A 21,526-nucleotide genomic window follows, 5' to 3' on the forward strand; every position below is an offset into this window, starting at 1 on the left:
ATAAGTGGTTTCCCACAACAATGGAATCACTAAAAAGAAAAAAAATAAAGTCTAGCAATAGGGAAAATTGTAAAAGAAACTTTATGGCAAACATGGGTAGGGCATTGCCTTTCTGGTAAATCAGTTGGCAATTTTTTTTTTTTAATAAATAGCTCCTAAATTTCTCCCAGTATCCTCTCTCCCCCAACCCCTATAGATTGCTTTGTGGTTGTTGTTATTTTATGTTTACGTTTACATTGTTGTAGTCGTTGTTTACCTGTATTGTTTTCTTGGCTCAACTTATTTCACTCAGAATCAGTTTATGAAGAACTTAAAATTATGAAGCCTTACAATTTGTGTATAATTCTGTATCTTCTGCTTTTAGACAGCTTTTAATATTAATTCTTCTCTGTTTTCATCCTATCAGTCATATGTATCTTTCCATGCTTCTCTGTATTTATCATGTTTTTATTTGTTGGTTGGTTGTTGTCCTTTGTTCTCAAAGAGGACCAAGATGACATCACTATGTTAGAGTCAAGTTACAGTGTGTCAGACTGTGGCCCATTAAACCAGCATGAGCTGGGAATGCTCTACCACAGGTCGGGCACAAATAATCCATGTGAACATTTGGGGTGAATTTTCTAAATTTGTGCACCTCCTGTTTCTTTTGAGCTACTTCATTCAGTTCTGCTTTGCTCATAGAGCACATTGCCTTCTTTGATGTAGGCATGCCATGTTAGGCGGCCCTTTGCCAGTATCTCCCATACCAAACTCTGCTATAGAGAGCACAATTCCAATGGACTGACTACATTGTTGGAATACCAAACATAACTGCCTAAAAGACTGTTTTACAGAGAACTCACACTGGGCAAATGCTCACATGGTGGTCAGAAGAAGCAACACAAGGACACTCTCAAGGTCTCTTTGAAAAAAAACTTGGTCATTTCTTATAACACAGTAAGATGCATCATTTCTTTTTTTTTTTTTTAAGCAATCGGGGTTAAGTAACTTGCTCAAGGTTACACGGCCAGTTATTTCTGGGTGTGGTGCTAAGTATCTGAGCCCAGATTTGATCCCCAGGTCATCCCGACACTGGAGAAGATGCATCATTTCTAACATTTCACAGTATCATAGAAGATGGTTACAGAGCTCAAGTGAAAAATTCCATTACATTCATGTAATATAATGTGTTTAAACATTTTCAGCCGATGGGCATCCACTTTGTTACCAGTTGCTTCTACCACAAAAAGTGCTGTTATAAATATTTTGGTCTAGATGGGGACATTTTCTTATCAATTATTCCCTTAGAGTACATGTCTGATAATGGAATCTCTGGTGCAGAGAATGTGGAAATTTTAGTCACTTAATTCACATAATTCTAAGTGGCTTTTACAATGGTTTTATTAATTCACAGCTCCATTAACAATGTGCCTATATTCCTACAATCCCTTTACCACTGACTATTACTGTACTTTTGTCATTTTTGCCAATTTTCTGGGTGTATGGTGAAAGTTTAGGATTGTGTTGATTTGTACATTTCTATTATTAGTGATTTGGAACATTCATATGGTTGTTAATTGTTTGCAATTCTTTTGATAATATTCTTTGACACTTATTGAGGCTGTGGTCAGTTTTTAAGGGCCTTAAAATTTGTGTGTAATGGTGCATCTTCTGCTTTTAGACAACTTTTAATAAACGGTGTTTTTTCCTTTATATTAGTTGATCATGGTCTTGCCCGTTTGGTCACAGCATTCTGTGAACATGGCCATAAAGCTGCCAAAATCAATCCCCTTTTTGCTGGTCAAGCTGTGATGGAGAATGTACCTGAAATCCAAACTCTTGTTGAGACTCTTCAGGGACCCTTCAATACCACAGGTAAAGTTCAGTAGCTATTCACGGTTGGGATGTGAGGTCTGTCAGCCTAGGACACTCAGGTGCAACAATATTCCATGTAGTTCACACTCTGCTTATTAAAACCAAAGATTACATAGAGCTTGCAGGGGTAGCCTGGGGAGAGTTCTTTCCATGTGGGAAGTCAAAATACTCTTCTCTTCTAACGGAATCTTCTGGTGACAGTACCTTTTCATCTGAATTAAGATGGAATTCTTAGTACATATTTTGTACACATTCACCTTTCCTAAGCAAATGGTGTTAAGCCAATGGAATATTTGATTCATAGCTCTGATTTATATTTTGGTTAAAATGTTTTTGCTTACTCTACCATATTTTAAAACATTCCAAAGTGACAGCTATCAATCAAAAGTGACAGCTAGTGATATTGTATTGGGTTAAAAACAGACACATTTATCAGTAGAATTGAGATGATAGTTAAATCCGTGGAAACCAAGATAATTATTGAGAGAGAAATGTAGAAGGTAAAGAGAAGAGAACCCAGGACAGAATTTTGTGGAACTTAGAGGACATCATATGGACGCTGAACCAGTAAACGAGATGTAGGAGTGTTCAGATAGGCAGGAGTAGAGTCAGGAGAGATTAGTGACACAAGAAACCAGAGGAGAGCATATTCAGGAGAGAGTGGTGGTCATGAGTGTCATGGCAACAGATGGTTCAAGAAGGATGAGAACTGAGAAAAAAACTTAGCAGATTTGTTAAGAGATCTTTGATAATTTTGCAGAGAGCAGTTTCAGTTGAATGATAGTCTGAAATTTTGTACATTTTGTTTGTAAAGGTTAAGGAGTGAGAAGAGAGGAAATGGAGGCAGCTCATATAAGACAACTGAAATTACAAGTGTGGGTGCCCAGGAAATGGCAGAATTCTAAAAAGAAATAGATAAGTTTTGGGGAAGCTAGGTGGCTCAGTGAATAGAGCACCAGTCCTGGAGTCAGGAGGACCTGAGTTCAAATCTGGCCTCAGATACTTAACACTTACTAGCCATGTGACCTTGGGCAAGTTGCTTAACCCCAACTGCCCTGCTTTCCCCACTCCAAAAAGAAAAAAAAAGAAATAGATAAGTTTGAAGAAATAGTAGATCTAGGGAGAAAAGATAATGAGCTCTGTTCTGGACATGTTGAGTTAGAGATAATAAAGGGACACATCCAGTTGAAAATGTTTAGCATGTAACTGATGAAGTTACCTAAAGAGAGTTTGTAGAGGGAAAGGAGAAGAGGGTCTTGGACAACCTTAGTGAGAGCAGTCAGGGCTAGATATATAGATCTGGGAACTGACTATCTAGAGATAAGTGGACTAATGAGACCACTAAGGGCAAGAATATAGAAGGGGAAGAGCATCTTCCCACTCTTGTAAAGTGAAAGATGAATGATGAAGCAGAAAAAGGAGGCTGAAAAGAAATATGAAGACAGATGAGTGGAGAATCCAGGAAAAGCAGGATCATGGTATCCAGAAAGAGAAGTTCATTAGCAGTATTAAAAGCAATTGAGATTTTTTTTTAAAGTCAAGAAGGATGAGGACTAAGAAAAAGCTATTTTATTTAGTAGTTGAGAAATCATTGGTAACCTTGGATAGAAAGTATTTATCATTGGTAACCTTGGATAGGAAGTCTTAAGAAGGTATTGTACTCAGAAATTTGATTTTTAAGCATTTGAAAAGTGAGTGGTTTGTGAGAAAGTCTAGGCAGGAACATAAAGTTAAGAAGTCTTTCTTGAGATTTTTCACTAAACGGAAAGAGGAATATAGGATGATAGCTTGAAGGGATGGTAGGTTCAAGTGAAGCAACTGAATGAATCATTATAAAGAGTCAATCAGGGTCCACTTGAGTTTGACCACAATAAATTAGTGATGGATCTAATTTTCATGGTACTTTATAGTCATTCAGTAACATAGGAATAGAAACAGATGGTGACAGACATCCAGAGTTGATGACTGGTAGGATGGAATGGTGGTAGAGAAAGGGCCAAGAGATTCAAGGGTGGAGGGCAATATCTAGTTGAATTTGCCAGTTATAAAGTAAAAACTATGAAGATAGGTCAGTAATATCAGAGGGTTAGAGGTCAGGGAGATGATGAAAGGGGAATAATCTACAGGGAGTGACCTTGCAAAAATAATTTCAGGGATCAGCAGCCTATAAATAAGGAAACTTTGATCTAAAGGATGTAAAGAAAAGAAATAAACATATTAGGTCAATACTGGGGTTCAGATCATTAAGCTGATAATGATGTGTATGGATTTGTATTACTCAATAAGAAGTCATAGTTGATAAAAAATTTGTATATTAAAAAGAGATAATAAATCATCACATAAATATATGCACAGCATCACTAGCCATTTAAAAATGCAAATTAAGGAAACTTTAATAAACTAAAACTCCAGCAAATCAGGAAAAGATAAGTTAAATGTAATATTAACATGATAGAACATTATATAACTTTTGTAAATAATTTGTATGGAATATGTCAGTACATGGATAATTGTATATACATACTGATTACAAATTTAACAAAGATTGGAAAAGAATGGCATAATATAATCATTGGATTATTTTCCCTACAGTTGCTTAAATTTGTTTTAAAAATTACATGGTAAATATATTGTTCTGATATTTAAACACATGAATCACTGACTACATGTCCATGAAGATCTACTTCTATAGAAATAGTCTTAATTTGGGGGGCATTATATTTGTGGGAGTTCCTGCTGAAGACAAAGGAATTTTATGGGTTACTTTAAAATTTTTGTGAATTCTATCACATTTTATTGGAGAACTTGAATTCTCCATTTGAAGTAATAACTGTAGAGCAGGAATATGGAAATTCTAAGCATTAGCAAATAGATGTTTGTTCTAGTACTGAAGAGATGTAGGCTTTCTTTTATCCTTATAACCCTGACCACTGTGTTTTCAGTTTCACGAAACTGGTATTTTAAAAATTCAATTCACTCCAGTAAACATATATTGCACCTGCTGTGTTTAAGGCACTGTGCTAAGCACTAGGATTACAAATAAGAACCTTTTATTAGTGTTTTAATGAAATCTGTCATGTTTTAGAAGTTTAAGAAAAGGTTACGTGAGCTGAAATCTGCCTTTATCACCTTTGATTTATGCTCTAGGATTACTGAACATGGGGAAGGAGGAAGCCTCCCTGGAAGAAGTGTTGGCTTACCTTAACCACATCTACTGTGGGCAGATTTCTATCGAAACAACCCAGCTGCCAAGTCAGGAGGAGAAAGAATGGTTTGCAAGTAGATTTGAGGAATTAAAAAAGGAGACATTTACTACAGAAGAGCGAAAACATCTATCCCGACTAATGTTGGAATCTCAGGTACAAAGTTGATGTAGAAATAGTAGTATGAGATATCTGTAAACATGTTAAAACAATGTGACTTATTTAATATAAAATATTTAAATTTATAAGTTAGTTGAAGAGAGGAAATTAAAATTCAATATTGATTTAACTCAGGTTCTTTCAGGGGTTTTTAAAGTGTGTGTATCTGTGTATATATGAATTGTGCATGCTTAGAAAGTGTATCATGGGAAGGAATAGAGGGAAAAGAAAAATATAATTTACTAGAAGAAGATATTTTCAATTTTAGAATTGTTTTTTTCTGTCATATCTACACTCTTCTTTCTTTTGTCTTATTGATGCTCTTTTAAAAATATTACTATCATTTCCCATAATTCCTCCACCTTCCAATAGAACTTGGCCTTGTAACAGAGAAGAAGTATAGTCGAGAAAGACACATTGACCAAAAATGTACACTTCATTCCACACCATAGTCCACTACATTTCTGTCAAGAGAGGAAAGCATGCTTCACCATCAGTCATATTCTGAATTTCAGTCTGGTTTCCCTTTAAATCACTGTGCATAGAGGTGCATATCCTTTTGCCATATTCCTTGTGAAATGTTGTTACTGTTAAGGATTTGAAGATGTTATGTACTTCCAAAGAAAGAGGCTATAAATAGAAGTATGTATAACATATATACATACATACATACGTGTATATATGTGTATGTGTATGTATACATTTGTGTTTAATTGTTACCTTCTCTAAGGTGGGGAGGGAGGGGTAAAATATAAAAACTGTACAGCAGAAAACAAAAGAAAACTTAGAAAAAGCACAGAAAAGTAGGGCAGCTTTGAAAACAATGTGTAGTATTTAGAATATAGTGGGAGTTTTTTTAAGGTGAACAGTATGAAATGGAAGTTCATAATTTGTATATTGGATCCTTTTTTATGGTCTGTGTATGTAGAAATATTCTCTTTTTGACTTCCTTTTTATATTTAAGTTCAAAAATTTTTAAAAAGAAATGTTGTTACTATTATTCCTTTTTAATTGTCACTCTAGAAGTATAGTCTATGACCGAGCTATGAACAAGAGAAAATGGGACTGAGCCAAGATACAAGACAATATTTTTGCTACTTTGTAGTTTTAGTATTTGTCTTCAGTACTTTGTACCTACTTCTCTGCATCCAGTCTCCCCTCTCTAATCCATCTTCCATGCAACTGCCTCATTGATGTTTTGATACTGATTTTTCTAAAGCACAGATCTAATTGTGTTACCTTTATGCTTAAGGAACTTCAGTGGATCCCAACTGCCTAGTGTTAAAATACAAATTCCCCTTATATTTGAGGCCCTTCACATTCTGATTCCAGCTTATTTTCCCAGGCTGATTACACATTACTCATCTTGAATTCTGTGCTGCATTCAAACCAGTTTGCTTGCTGTTCCCCATATATGACCTTACATCTCCTGTCTCTGTGCAAGAAGACCTTGTTTTTTCCTGATGTCAGGTCATCCCACTCACTCACTGTGTTTTGGGGGGGTATATAGTCTGTATTTCTTTATCCGTGAACATGTGAACAATAGAATGAGTTTCTTCAGGGCAAGGACTGTCTCACTTTTGTATTTATATCCCCAGTGCTTGGCATATAGAAAGCACTAAATAAATGTTTGTTAATTGGTTGGCAGGTATCTATTCCTAAATAACTAGGACAAGACACATAAGATATCTTCTTAGCCTCAGTTTTCTCACCTGTAAAATGAGGAAAATAACACTTTAATTATATAACTCATTGGAGTTGTGAGGGAAACATATTTTCTACCTTACAGTGACAAAAAAAAAGATATAAACTGGGAGGGCTAGGTGGCGCAGTGAGTAAAGTGCCAGCCTGGAGTCAGGAGGACCTGAGTTCAGTTCTGGCCTCAGACACTTAACACCCACACATACAAAAAACTAGCCACGTAACCTTGGGCAAGTTACTTAGCCCCAGTTGCCCTCCAAAAAGCAAAAAGGAAAAAAAAAAGATATAAACTGCTGTTAGTTTTGACAGTTTGCAGTTTTAATTGAACAGTACATACATATGAGGAGCAGATGCTTTGGAAAGATGGAACATAAACGTGAGACATAGTTCTTGTTCTCAAGAAGTTCAATTTGTGAGCCTTTTAATTGTATAGATGCTGTAGTATTGCTAAAATAGCTGTTCTTCTGTTCTCCAGGAGTTTGACCATTTTTTGGCCACCAAATTTGCCACAGTAAAGCGATATGGCGGTGAAGGGGCAGAAAGTATGATGGGATTTTTCCATGAGTTATTAAAGATGGCAGCCTATAGTAGTGTGACAGATGTCATCATTGGGATGCCCCATCGAGGAAGGCTTAATTTATTGACTGGCCTTCTACAGTTCCCACCAGAGGTAAGACAGATACTCTTCCTGTCTTTGGCTAACATTGGCTAATCTGCCCTTCTTTTTCAGACTGAAATGACTGTACTTTGCTTTGAAAATCCAGGTAGACATATTTCAACTATTAAATAAAATTATACTCTGTTGAATAAGACTAGCTTCTATTCCTAGCATTCAGGCTGAGTTGCTAGATGTCTTCCAGCACATTTATTTTTCTTTAAGGGAATTTTTAAGCTTACTTTGTTTCTCACAAGGTTGTTAAGATTAAGTAGATGAATTATAGCTATATGGCATACTGTGCCTTCATTTGTAAATCGTGTTCTTTATCATATAAATATATATAATCACATTAATCACACCTTTCAATACAGCCTAGAGCCTGAAGCTCTGTGTTTCTTAACCCCTTCTAATTTATCTGTTTTAGAATTCTCTCTGAAAACTTTAGGTTAAAGATTTAATAGCAAAGGACATCACAAAGGTTTTAGATTAATAAGGTTTCTTAGGTATTAAATTTCACTAGTATTCCATGCCATGTGATTGAAGGTAACTGACTGACAAGGGCCACTAGGTGGCACACCGTATAGAGCACCAGGCCTGGAGTCAGGAATACCAGAGATTCAAATATGGCTTCAGACACTTCCTAGCTATGTGACCCTAGGCAAGTCACTTAGCCCTGTTAACCTTCTTTCCTCATTTGTGAAATGAGTTGGAGAAGGAAATGGTAAAAAAACTACTCCAGTATTTTTGCCAGGAAATCCCAAATGGTGTCAAGAAGAATCAGACCAGACACAACTAAAAAACGACTGAACAACAAACATTTTTCTAACTTTTATTCATTTAGTTTTTTAAAAAATTCATGAAACTATGCAACAGACTAGAAATTATCATGAAAGCCTTATAACATTTTGGTCAAAGATTGTCTTTAGATACAAAGGATCTGGGTACATATTAGGGGGTTTTCTCTTTCTAATTCTAATTTCCTGTAGTTTCCACCTAGGAAACATAGGAAAACATAAACATATCCCTTCGTTTACGGAGACTGATTTGTGTACTGGCATTCACAGTTTTTCAGAGAAAAATGTTACTAGAAAGAGGAAAACAAAACTGAAGTGATGAGCAATTATTAGTCTCAAAGATACATTTAAATTCCCAGGGTTTCTCATAGTTCCGGTGATATGGATCCTTCTGCTGAAGGCCCTCTCCCACATCTTATCTCCCCTCACATAGTGATATATCTCTCTCTTCCTTTTCCTTCCTTTATTCTTTCCTTCTTCCTCGTCCAAATTCATGTTAATCTTCATGGCTCTATAGACCTCAGTTTGTCACAGCAAGTCCTCTGGTGTTTGGAGCCATCTCCAAAAAAGGTATAAAAAAATCTCAGTTTTTTGTCTTTCTCATCACAAGCCCTTTTTTCACCTTTCCTGTTCTATCCTTTCCCATTTACCAACTAGACCCATCATCTTGCAGTTGCTTGAGGCTAGATATAATTGATGTCCCCCTCTTACTCTTGTGTGAAAAGTAGAAAAAGAGGCAAATATCCCAGCCCTTGCTAATTATCTCTGATTTAGAGTTCCTGGCCTGTGGGCCAAGGACTTCTACACTGTTAGTAAATAACATATTTACCCCAAGTATTGTCATTTTAATCTTTATTTAGCTCTAATAAAATATACATTATGAATGTCACTACAGCTGCTATCATGGGAGTCCCTGAATTGTTTTGATATTATAAATATTCAAGAGGTCCTCTCTGATGCAAATTGCCTGTTGTCTAGTGGTTAAACTCTAGAGATTAGGATTGTGGCTCTGTTACTCAATTAGTTTGACATGGGGCAAGTACTTAAATACCTATGTGTCAGTTTTCCTAATTGTAAGAGGGTGATGATTAATCCCTTCTCTCAACTATCTTTAACACCACTTCCAAAATAATCTTTGTTTTGTACAGGTCCAGTCAAGTTATTTCCTTGCTCAGAAATTTTGAGTGACTGCTCATTATCTTCCAGATAATACAAACTTCTTTTTCTGTCATTCAAGTACCTTCATGATTGGTTCCTAATCTACCTTTCCAGCTTTTTAGTAAGATATTTCCTTTCATGAACTCTATTCTGTAGTCAAGCTAAACAACTCACTTTTTTCTAATTCATAACTTTAATATGAGAAAAATATTCTCTGCCTAAGTGGGGACTAATATCTGTTGAATTCCTATGCTTTTGAAAATCACTGAAGCATATTTCTTAAAATATGAATACTCTGTCAGCTCCTTCACTGCTGTCTTCAAAAATTCACAGATGTCCTCATCCTTAAAAAAAAACAAAAAACACCTTCACTTGATTCTGCTATCCTCTCATGCTATTGTCTCCTCCTTTTCATAACCAAACTCCCAGGAAAAGCTGACTATACCCTATTTGGTCTCCTCTCTTTGAGCCCATCGAAATCCAGCTCTTGACCTCATTACTGAACCAAAACTGACTTCCCAAGGTTACTGATTATTTCTTAATTGCCAAATCTCCTGGTCTTTTTTCTCAATCCTTTTCATTTTTAACCTCTGCAGCATTTGATACTGTTGACCCTCCTTCTTCCTAGATACTCTCTCCTCTTTGGGTTTTTGTGATATTGCTCTCTCCATATCATCATGGGGATGATATGATCCCTATATCATCAACTAATTAGACAATTCTAAATGAACGTTCCATTAGGCACCTGAAACTCCACATGTCCAAAAATAGAACTCATTATCTGTCACTGTAACTCTTCCCAATTTTACTAGTGGAAATTTTTCCTAGTGGTATTGAGATGGAACTGATAAAGCTCTGGGGCTGGAGCAGGAAGACCTGAGTTCAAATATGGCTGCAGACATATACTAACTGTGAATCAGAGAGCAATTCACTTAACCTCTGCTTGCCTTAGTTTCCTCAACTGTAAAATGGGGTCAGTCAACAATAGTACCTTCCTTCCAGGGTTGTTGTGAGGATCAAATGAAAGAATATATGTAAAGTACTTAGCACAGTGCCAGGCACATAGTAGGGCTACATAAATGCTTCTTCTCCACCTTCCTTTCCCCATTTACTTTGTATTTCCCATGTATATATTTTATATTTGCTTTTCACAAGTCAAAGATATCTTGATATGTGCATTACTAATAGGCTTCTATTAAAATATATTGATTTTAAAGTTGCTTTTGAATGTCTACAAATTGTTCTCAGCACTGAACAGGTGAATTTGAGTGCCCATTTTAATGCCTACCTGCAATGACGCTTGTGTATGTAGTCTATACAAATAGTCCAAAGCTGCCAAAACTTTCTAAGTTGAATAAATTTTCTTGTCTTCAAAAAATAGAGCTCCCTTGATTCTCTACTGTGACAAAGGTACAATTTTCTCTTTGTTGATTTCTTTGAACTACTATATTCTGTTTATTCTAACCAGCTGATGTTCCGTAAGATGCGTGGCTTAAGTGAATTCCCAGAGAGCATCTCTGCTACTGGAGATGTCCTTTCTCATTTGACCTCCTCTGTGGACCTTGATTTTGGGTCTCATCGACCTCTTCATGTTACAATGCTGCCCAACCCCTCACACCTCGAAGCTGTTAACCCTGTTGCTGTTGGTAAAACTCGTGGGAGACAGCAGTCACAGTTAGATGGAGACTACTCTACAGACAGCTCTGCTCAACCAGGAGACAAAGTCATGTGTCTGCAGGTATTTTAGCCCTTTATTTTGGGAGTGGGTGGGCAGAGATGGAAAGGGATAGGAAAGCAGAAGGTTATATTTAGTATGCTTGGAAGGTGATTGGTGACTGGTGTTCTTCTGGAAAGAAGACTTTCTGGTTATTTAAACCTATCAGCACCTAATTTAAAAACCAAACTTGCAAGAAGCTGGACATAAGTCCCTGGAGGGAGCTTTCAGCTGGATTTTTCTCTTTACAAGCATTTGGAATTTGTGGGTGGTTGAGATAGCCATCTCTGCTCCTTTCAAGAAGCAGAGATTGTATCATTTCCCTGAAGGTTTTAGCCAACTAGGAATCTGCATGGTTTTCAGAAGTTTAAAGCCTTGTGGCAAAATGTTGGTTTGTTTATTTCTTTAAATAAGGCTAATGGCATCAAAGCAAATTCAATCAAATCATTATTATGTGCATTTTTGTCCTTTTCATATAATCCAAGCAGAAGATATCTATTAGATTCACTTTTTTAATTTAAGGGATATAGCTAGGTTTCATTTATTACAGGCTCTGTGGGACTTAATGATTAGAAATGAATTAAGGGGGGAATTAAGCCTTCTTGCTTATTTTGGTCAAGAGGGTTTAAAATCTAGAGTTGATTGCTTGAAAAACCAACTTCAAAGTTGAATCCTAATAGATCTTGGTTCCAGAGTGTATATTGTTAAATAATCTGCAGTTTTTAAACATTAAGGATATTTTGTTTTTTGTTTTTTATCCAGGTGAGTAATAGATTGGGGTATTGGAAATTGAAGCAATCAGGTAAATTAACCAAATTATGTGGAAGCAAAATATTTAGACAATTACTTCTGGTATAGTGAATAGAGAATTGTCCTAGGAGTTAGCAATGTTGGAGTTAGTCCCATTTATAGATGAAAGAAGTGAGGCTCTTAGATTTAATTAACCTGCCCATAGTCATTATGTGAGTAAGAGGCAAGATTCAAGGTTGGCCTCTGAAGAATAGTGTCTCACAGTTATATAGTGCTTTAAGATTTGCATATATGTATATTACACCATGTATAAACATATATATGTAAAATACATAAACATGTATATATGTAAAATATATAAATAAAATATTTAAACATATGTATATATGTAAAATCTCATATGACCCCTCACAAGAGGAAACTGAGGCTTAGCAAATGGCTAGTGTTTGCTGCCAACTTATCTCCTGTACCTCCTTTCTTTACAGAGTCTCTATCTCTACTATAACTACATTTCTTTATTTGTTTTAGCTGTATTATGTAATTCTTACTTCTTGTGAAGGCTTCTAACTGGAAATCTTTAGAATTACAACTAATTCTTCTGACACAGCTATTTTCTTTCTGCTCTTTGCTTATCTTCCTTCAAAAAAGCATGTTGTATATGTGTGATGGGGAATACAGGGGGAGACAAGCTTTAAAAAAATCTGTTGAACAGATAATACTTGCATGTTTTTATACCAAGAATCACAAGAGCATGACACAATGATGCAAGTTTGGAAACAGATGCTATATATTCTCCTAGCTGATGAAATGAATAATCACTTCTGTTATAAGTGTTTTTTATAAGTAGAGGGGAGTAACAATCTGATTCATCTTCCCCTTACTGAGCTCTCTTTTACTCTATTACACTGAAAGAAGAGTATCCATCTGTGAGGGAGAAAAACAGCTTCTTGTCCTGTGTGTCAGGTGATTAAGATGCTGGGTGACAGAGAAGGCATCTATAATTCAAAGGGGAGTGGCTGGTTACAGCAGTATTTTTGCAGTGTTATTTAGGGGTATCAGAGAGAGAAAAGGCTAGTTCTAGCCCTGACTGGAGGGGTAGGAGACGTTGGTGGTGGTGGAGGGGGGGGGTGTTTAGACCATTTTTAGGTGTGGCGTTGGCAGAGGAAGAGTGGGTGGTTCAGAGGGAAGTGAGGATTTGTTCAGAATTGGAGGCTTGAGAATGGACAGAGACCTAGGCCCTAGAAAGGCACCACATGGGCTCTTGGCTTTGGTTCTTTTGTGCCATTATGAATTGTGTAGTAGTGATTCATTAAGGTAAATGTGCTACTCTAACATTTTCATAATAGTTTACACTAGAATGGGAAGCAAGCAGTTCAGAGGATGTGATATTAGATAAGGTTCTTATGAAAGCTCATGTTTTAGTAGCAATTTGTAAATAGATTCACCTACAAGTAGAAATGTGGAACTCACAGGTGATTCAACAGTTAATAAAAGGAGTTTCACTTAGTCATAGTCGTAAGGACAGATTTATTTCCTCTCAAGGTAAATCCAGCCTAACCTATGTTATTAAGAGTCAAGGAGGAATCCTCATAGATAGTGGTCCTATTACACCCCTCTGCTTAGTTCAGTTAGATCTTAGACAAGAGATATAGAGCCCCTTTTGGAAACTGCAGCTTGACCTAGGATTTGCTAAGAGTTTGCACTTCTATAGCATAAACTTTAAGAACTCAGGATCACTTCTATGCTACAGTGAGGTATTAGAGAAGGACTTCACTGAAGGGGGTGGGGTTAATCATTAAATACTTAATTGCTTTCTCATAGCTTCTTGTTTCTCTTATGAATCTTATTGCCACCACCCTCTCAACTACTTGCCCTCTCTATTACTTCTTCCACTGCCAAGTTCATGGTGCCAGCTGCAAGATGCAGGGAACACTAGATGTCATTTATTTGCATTTGGTGGGAAAGAGATGATGGAGGTAGAAGGCAAGGAAAAGGAGACTGTGGTTGTTTTTTTTTTTTAATACTCTCTAGCAAGTTCATTTTTGTCTTGCAAGCTGTCTTTATGAATACCTTGCTCAAGTGTTCTATGCCTCCTCTGACAGGGCCTACTGTGTCATTGTTGTTTTAAGCTCTGTAATATGTTTCACTGCCTGGGATACTTTGTATACATGGTGATACAGGGACAGAGGGAATGGATTTCTTGGGAGAAATGAAATTGTGAAGTACCTTTTGATCACAGCTTAATGGAAAATTTTATAATGAATACATTTTTTTTATATTATTGTTTAAAAAAAACCACCAAAAACCCTGTTATCTCCACCTTAATGCTTAAATGTATTATGTTCCTTTCCCCCATTATTTAGGTTCATGGTGATGCTTCTTTCTGTGGTCAAGGGATTGTTCCTGAAACGTTTACCCTCTCTAATCTCCCACATTTCAGAATTGGTGGAAGTATACATCTAATTGTTAATAACCAGCTGGGTTATACCACTCCAGCAGAAAGAGGAAGGTCCTCCTTGTATTGTAGTGACATTGGTAGGTACCACAGCTACACTAGGGGGTAACTAAGTTAGTCATGCTGTTTATGTAGGGGCTCTAATGCATGGGTGTGTGATCTCGTCAGTGTTTCTGCTCTCGTCAGAACAGCGTAGCTCCCATTCCATCTACACCTCCTCAGCTTGTGTGATTCTTGGCTCTGTTTCTCCCCCATTCCCCCATTGAGAATCTATCTCTCTTACATGTTGGAATCCTCCTTCTAGATCAGGAGTTCTTAACCCTTTTTATATCATGGACCCTTTTGGCAGTCTGGTGAAGCCTCTGGACCCCTTTTCAGAATAATGTTTTTAAATGCACAAAACAAAATAAAAAGATTACAAAGGAAACATATAATGCTAAAATGAAAATGTGACTTCTTTTCCATCCAAATTTATGAATCTTCCCCAAAAAGATCAACTCTCTAAGGGGTCTAGCCCATGTTAGGGACCTTTGCTCTCAATGTTTTAACATTTTGTGGATACCAGTATAACAGTCAGGCTATCCACCTGTTATCTCTATTATATATGTTAAATGACTGGTCCGTCTCCCTTTTTAATCACACACTTACTAAATAATAAGGTTTATATTATTCTTTGTGAGCAAGTTATTGTGATTTAACTTACTTATGCCCACCATGCATCTGTCTGTCCTTTTGGACATCTGTAATTTTAGTTCTTCAGAGAATATGGCCTTCCATTATTCATAGTCATAATATCACCACTGCATATTTGTGTTAAAAAGTTGTGGGTTGTGTGTGAGTGAATGTATCTGCATCTCTGTGTGTGCATCAGAGAGCAACTTGGGATCACTATAATTTCTGCACACTTCCTCTACCACAGGTTAGTGTGGTCCTTTCCTTCTATTCAATTTTGGGTCTACTACCTGTCTGCAGTAGTCTGGATACCTCTAGAATATATTTTGTATAAATAAATAAATTCAAAGGTTTGTCCATGCTTGTCAGTTTGGGCAGTAGGTATTTCTTAGGTCTCTTCATCTCTCCTTTTGTATTTTTTTAAGACATGACCCAATGGCCAACAGAAGTACTATCAAATTGACACTTGGCTTGAAAACATTCTCAAATGTTTTTGAATGTATTATACAATTTTAGATTCTCAGATAATGGGAGAAAAGTATGGAGATTTTGAAGTTGCCATTCACTTGATGAATTGAAACATCTTGACAAACTTTGAAATATAATTAATCTGTGACTATACTGAGCTTCAGTCTTTCTCCTATTAACCTGTGAACTCCTTGAGAGAATAAATTGTCTTTTACCTTTTTCTGCATACCTAGTCCTTAGCACGTAGTAGGTAATTATAAAAATGTATATTGATTAGAGACTAAAAAAATATTTTTGGGGAGAAAATTTGGAACTCAAAATCTTGTAGAAATGAATGTTGAAAACTAAAATTAATTACTTATAGAATATTTCTTCCATGTTTGGTGCTACCTAGTTTGATTAATACTGCCATACTCTACTTCAGGTAAGATTGTTGGCTGTGCTGTCATCCATGTCAATGGAGATGACCCTGAGGAAGTGGTCCGTGCCACCCACCTGGCTGTGGGATACCAGCGCCAGTTTCGCAAGGATGTAATCGTTGATTTGCTGTGCTACCGGCAGTGGGGTCACAATGAGTTGGATGAACCCTTCTTCACCAATCCCATGATGTATAAGATCATTAGGTAAAATGATTAGGAAGGTTTGTTTTAATATATACCATTGAAGTATGTCTAGCATTATTTGTATTCCTTATCTCTGTTGATTTTTCTATGACAATATTTTATCTCTATTTTATACATAGGAAAATAGACGTAGAGGGATGAGATGAAGAGACTTGCCTTATGCAACAAAGCTTGTACTAAGAATACAAACTTTCCAAAACATATTTATATTAAAGAGACACATAACTAGAGGTTAAACCAAATGTTTAACAACTGGCTCTCCAGGGGGGAAAACAGCTGCACACATGACACACTTTTACATTTAATCTTCATTATTAACATTTGTTTTATCACTTCTTAAGCCTAGCCAAGCAACAAAACAATAAATCATGCCCTGATATATTTGCCCATTCCTGAGATATAAATGCTCATGTTGAAAATTTAACATTCAGCTCTCTCATGAGCCTGTATGAGTTAGTTTCAGTACATCCCTGTTTATAAATGTAAAACCTCTTAGCTTCTTGGTGAAAAGGAAGGATTTAGATGATTATAGAATCAAGGTTCTAAGTGAATCTTAGAGATGATCTCATCCTTAACTATAATACTTTCTACAGTATTTCCAAAAGTATCTACCCAGTGTCTGCTTGAAGACTTATAACCAGAAAAATTTCACCTCCTCCTGAAACAATCCATTCTGAATGATTTTTGGACAACTCAGTTTGAGGAAGTAGGGTAGCTAGATTGTTTAGTGCTTATAGTGCTAGATTTGGAGTCAGGAAGACCCGTTTTGTTTAATTAGGTGAGGACCTTATTTATATAGCATGCTGGATTTCTTTTCCTGAGATTTGATTGGTTAGATTCTATGTTACTGTTTTATTAATTTCTACATTTAAATTTTTGTAAATATCTATCCCATTTATTTTTTTCCAGTTTCATTGGTATAACATTTCTAATAACTTTGTTTATTTCCTCTCCACTTATAATGTATTCCCTTTTGTCATTTTGATGTTGGTAATTTTTCAAAAATTCTTATCAGTTAATGAAGAATTGGGGGTTTTGATCTTTTAAAAATATTTTAAGTCATTTTAGTTGTCTTTTTCCAATTTAATTTCTCTCTTTTCATTTTTAAATTTTGACCTTTGTGCTTGTATGAAGATTAATTTTTTTATTTTTTAACTTTTAGAGATTCCTTGCTAATTTCATTAGTTTTATCTTTCTTTATCAATATACATGTTCAGAGATAGAAATTTTCCTTTAAGGGAGAGAGGGATTTTTAACTTTTTTTGTGTCATGGACCCCGCTGGCAGTCTGATGACATCTACAGACCTTTTCTCAAAATAATGTTTTGTATCAATAAAATGAAATATGTAAGATTGTAAGGGGAACCAATTATGTTGAAATATAGTTATTGAAATATTAACAAAGCAAGTTTGTGGACTCCTTATATCTATTCATTGACTTCTTAAGGTTCTGTGGACCCTAGGTTAAGAGCCCTGCTCTAAAGACTGCCATAGTTGGGTCCTACACATTTTGGTACATTGTCTCATTGTTATGAATCTCTTTAATGTATTTTTATGATATTTCTGTCTCCCATATTTATTTATTAGTTCCTTTTTTAAAACCTTAGCTCAGGGGTGGCTAGGTGGCACAGTGAATAGAGCACCAGCCCTGGAGTGAGGAGGACCTGTGTTCAAATCTGGCCTCAGACACTTAACACAAAAACTAGCCGTGTGACCTTGCAAGTCACTTAACCCCAATTGCCCTCCAAAAAAACCCAGAAAAAAACAAAACAAAACCTTAGCTCATAATTTATGAAAATTTGCTGTTAATGCTAAAAAAATGAGCATACTACTGAAGATTCCTATTCAATAATTGACAAAGGTCTAGTAGCTAACCTGGTTTTTCTAACATTTGGTTTAAATCCATAATTTTCTTTTTTTAAAACTTTTTTTTTGAGTGTAGATTTATATACATTTGAAAAGGGCATATTGAAGTAATCTAAAATCATTGTGTAATTGGTCTTTTTTAATTCAGTTAGTTTTTCTTTTAAATACTCAGATACTTTTTATATTTAGTAGATGCATATTTAGCAACTGTATTATTTCATTGAGTATGATGCTTTTAAGTATAATATAACTACCCTGTGTCTTTTTTATCAGCATCAGTTTTTACTCTTGTCCTTTATAAAGTCATGATTCCTATGCTTCCTTTTTTTGGATTCATTTTGAAACATTACATATTTGACTGTAGCCTGTAATTGGTAGTTTATATACATCTTTGTTGTAAGTGTGTTTCTTTGACTGCAGGAAATTGTTGGGTTTTATTTTCTAATCTACTGTTACTCTTCCATTTTATGGGTGTGTTCAGCCCACTAACATTCAAAGTTATCATTATATTTGTATTCCCGTCAGCAAATCTTGTTATTATCCTATTTTTTTAACTAAAATATATATATATATATTTTTTTTAACCAAAAAAAAAAAAACCCAACAGGAACACTATATATCTGAAGCTTGTTTTGCTTCCCTTGTCTTTTTATTTCCACACAAAACCCAAATCTAAATTTGTCATTTTTCCCCATGGGGAACTTTAACTATGACTTTTGAAATATGGAGTTGACAATAGATGATTGATGGGTCAGCCTGTGGGGATGATAATAATATTCTATCAGGAGATCTGGGACCAGACACTAAAGATTCTTCTGCCAGGACTAAATTTAGGACATCCCCAAAAGCCCTTATTATACTTGGACACTACCCTTTCTCACCTGGTCATTTTTAGCCACCAAAGTCTTTGTATCTAGATTTTAGGGACTGTTAGGATGAGTCCCCCTAAGGCAAGGACCAAGATTACCTGAAGGCTTGGGCTTTTATAACTGCAGAACCATGGAAGGGTAGGAGGTCATATTCTCCAGCAACTGTGGCTTGGAAATGGGGATCTACCAAACAGAGACTGTCCCACAAATCTTGGTGCCCCCTTAAGCTTTAATCGCTTTAAAATCTTAAAACTGCACTAAGAATTTTATGACATCATAAGTATAAAGAAATACTAGTTACTGCCAGCCCCACTCCAGTTTCTATTAAAATAGGTTATTAATAGAGAAACTCCTGAAGGAGCATCTTTAAGGAGAGATGAATGGAAGACCCTCTGTTCGAGTCTCAGTTTGTGATGGCTTCTCAGTATATTGTGGGCATGAATATTACAGGTTCTTAGAAATTAGTACTTGTATAAGTACTTAGACTAATTTCTTTGTCAGTTATTTTTGGTCTTATAGATGCTACATCTTCCTGCATATCTTATTGTGATTCTAAGCTACCGTGGAAGTTCTTGCTATATGATCATTTTGTGTTTTGAAGGTGTAAGTGAGTTTTGTTGGTTGTTTTCCTTCAGTAAGTTTCACCTTGCTTTCTTTTACCCTGCAAATGTGTTCATTATATTAGGAACTCATTTTTTTTCCCTTATACACAGAATTTCAGAGTTGTAAATGGACTTCAGTAAGCATCCAGTCCAACCCATACTGACAAAAGAATTCCCATTATTACATATAAGACAAGTGGTTTTTCTGGGTAAGGTTTCTTCTGTGAGCATTTCTCTTATCTCTGTTCTTTGTTGTTATTTTGTATGATACATTTTTCACTGTCTTGAGGTGATTCAGGGAAGTTGGACTTAGTTATTACCCCCTCTACCATCTTGCTGGAATTTGTCCTGATGGTTTTCTTAGAGAACTCTTCTACTTTTGTCACTTTTCCTTGTTTTCATCTTCCATGTGTATATTCTTAAATACCTGCTTTATCAATTAGTTCTGATTTTTACATCCCCACTTCTTTAAGCAGCTCATATTTGTCCCTCTTACTAGAATAGTTTCTACATGTTTCTTCAAAATTTCATTCCTAAGTACTTCTTGAATAACACTTCCAAAGATATTAGGCCATTGGATCCTGCCTGTACTTTCCTCAAACCCTTTTAAATCAATCTTCTAAAAATGTAATGTGCATGATATACTATGAGCATCTTTCCTCTACTTCACTATTATGAACTATACAATGGAGTAGTCACTTGTCCCTAAGGTTTCTGGTTTTATTTCAGCTACCTTTGTAGTCAAAATAGCATGTCTGTTTGTGGTCTCCTACCTTTTTAAGGATGAAATTATCATTAATCAAGTCACAAATCTGTCAGTTGGTTTGCTTTTAGGAGACAGTAAAGAGAGGCAGAGACAGTGAGAGAGAAGACAGAGTGGGAGAGACAAAGACAGAGAGAGAAAGAAAAAGAGAAAGGGAGGGAGGATATTTGGGAAGTCCAATATTATGCTTTTGTGCAAGGTGGTTTCTAGTATCCCCTTGCACAAAGGCATATGTAACATATTTCATTAGAATGTGCATTTTAGCAATTTTTTAAAGGTAAGCATTTATTAAATATTTAGTCATACTGATAGAGGCAGTGACTAGATGTGATTATTTCATTGCGTTAGGGAACTCCTGAGTGAGGAAACTCCACCTACCAATGCAAACCTGCATAGCAACTCTTTCTTCTCTGAGTGTTAGAGAGTTGCTCAGGATACTGAAAAATTAAATGATTTTCTTTGGGTCATGTAGCTAATATATGTGTCAGAGGCAGGATTTGAACTCAGCTATTCCTGGCTCTGAAATGATCTCTCTGTCTAACACTTGTTGATTTTACTTAACTATTCCATTGAGTAATAAGGGACACTTTTTATTCATCAAATTCATCAAAAAAGCTGAAGATGACCAAATCTTTACAAAATTTAGCAACAAGTTTATTATTTAAAGTTTGTCACTTTAAAAATGCAAAAATACCAAATGTCTTTGAGATGTTTGGGCATGCCTTTAAAAATTTCCAAAATAAACTCTCATCATAAACATACCTAGTCAACAAAACAAATCCTACCCCTTTGACCATGCCTAAAAGTGTTTATCTCTTTGTATTTTGAGTTCATTACTTCTCCGCCCGGAGGGAGGCACAAGTGGTACATGTAGTACACATGCTTATGCCCCTGCAACAATATTGCTTCTCTTTTTACTTCTTTTTTTTTAAGTTTTACATAAGTTTATTCATGGTCAGATGAAAAATTATCTTCACAGATAAACATAATCCATAGTGCCTTTTATTCCTTCTTTTTGCCAGCACTGACATTTGCCTTTGCAGTACCCCTGACCTTCATTCTGTTCTTGCATTCCTTTCACTGCTTTCTTTTTTTTTAATTTATTAATTTGTTTGTTTCCTTTTAGTTTACAGGATTCAATTCCACAATTCCTTGAATTTCACATTTTGTCCTCCTCCCTCCCCTCCTCCCCCCCATCCCCCATGGCGGCTTATAGTC

At 35.8% G+C, this 21,526-nt stretch overlaps 1 protein-coding gene across 1 annotated transcript in view; it reads left to right on the top strand.

The window, feature by feature from the left end:
- LOC138175837 (2-oxoadipate dehydrogenase complex component E1-like) overlaps positions 1-21,526 on the top strand; it is a 68,627-nt gene that overhangs the window by 19,912 nt on the left and 27,189 nt on the right. The window contains exons 2-7 of the mRNA XM_069106402.1: positions 1,699-1,854; positions 5,002-5,213; positions 7,393-7,587; positions 10,996-11,265; positions 14,355-14,526; positions 16,011-16,209. Coding sequence (XP_068962503.1) covers positions 1,699-1,854; positions 5,002-5,213; positions 7,393-7,587; positions 10,996-11,265; positions 14,355-14,526; positions 16,011-16,209 — 1,204 coding nt within the window. The remainder of the gene's footprint in view (positions 1-1,698; positions 1,855-5,001; positions 5,214-7,392; positions 7,588-10,995; positions 11,266-14,354; positions 14,527-16,010; positions 16,210-21,526) is intronic.

This window comes from Petaurus breviceps, unplaced genomic scaffold (assembly GCF_028583685.1).
Source record: "Petaurus breviceps papuanus isolate PSGF00001 unplaced genomic scaffold, PetGlider_PUasm1.0 79, whole genome shotgun sequence".
NCBI lineage: Eukaryota > Metazoa > Chordata > Mammalia > Diprotodontia > Petauridae > Petaurus > Petaurus breviceps.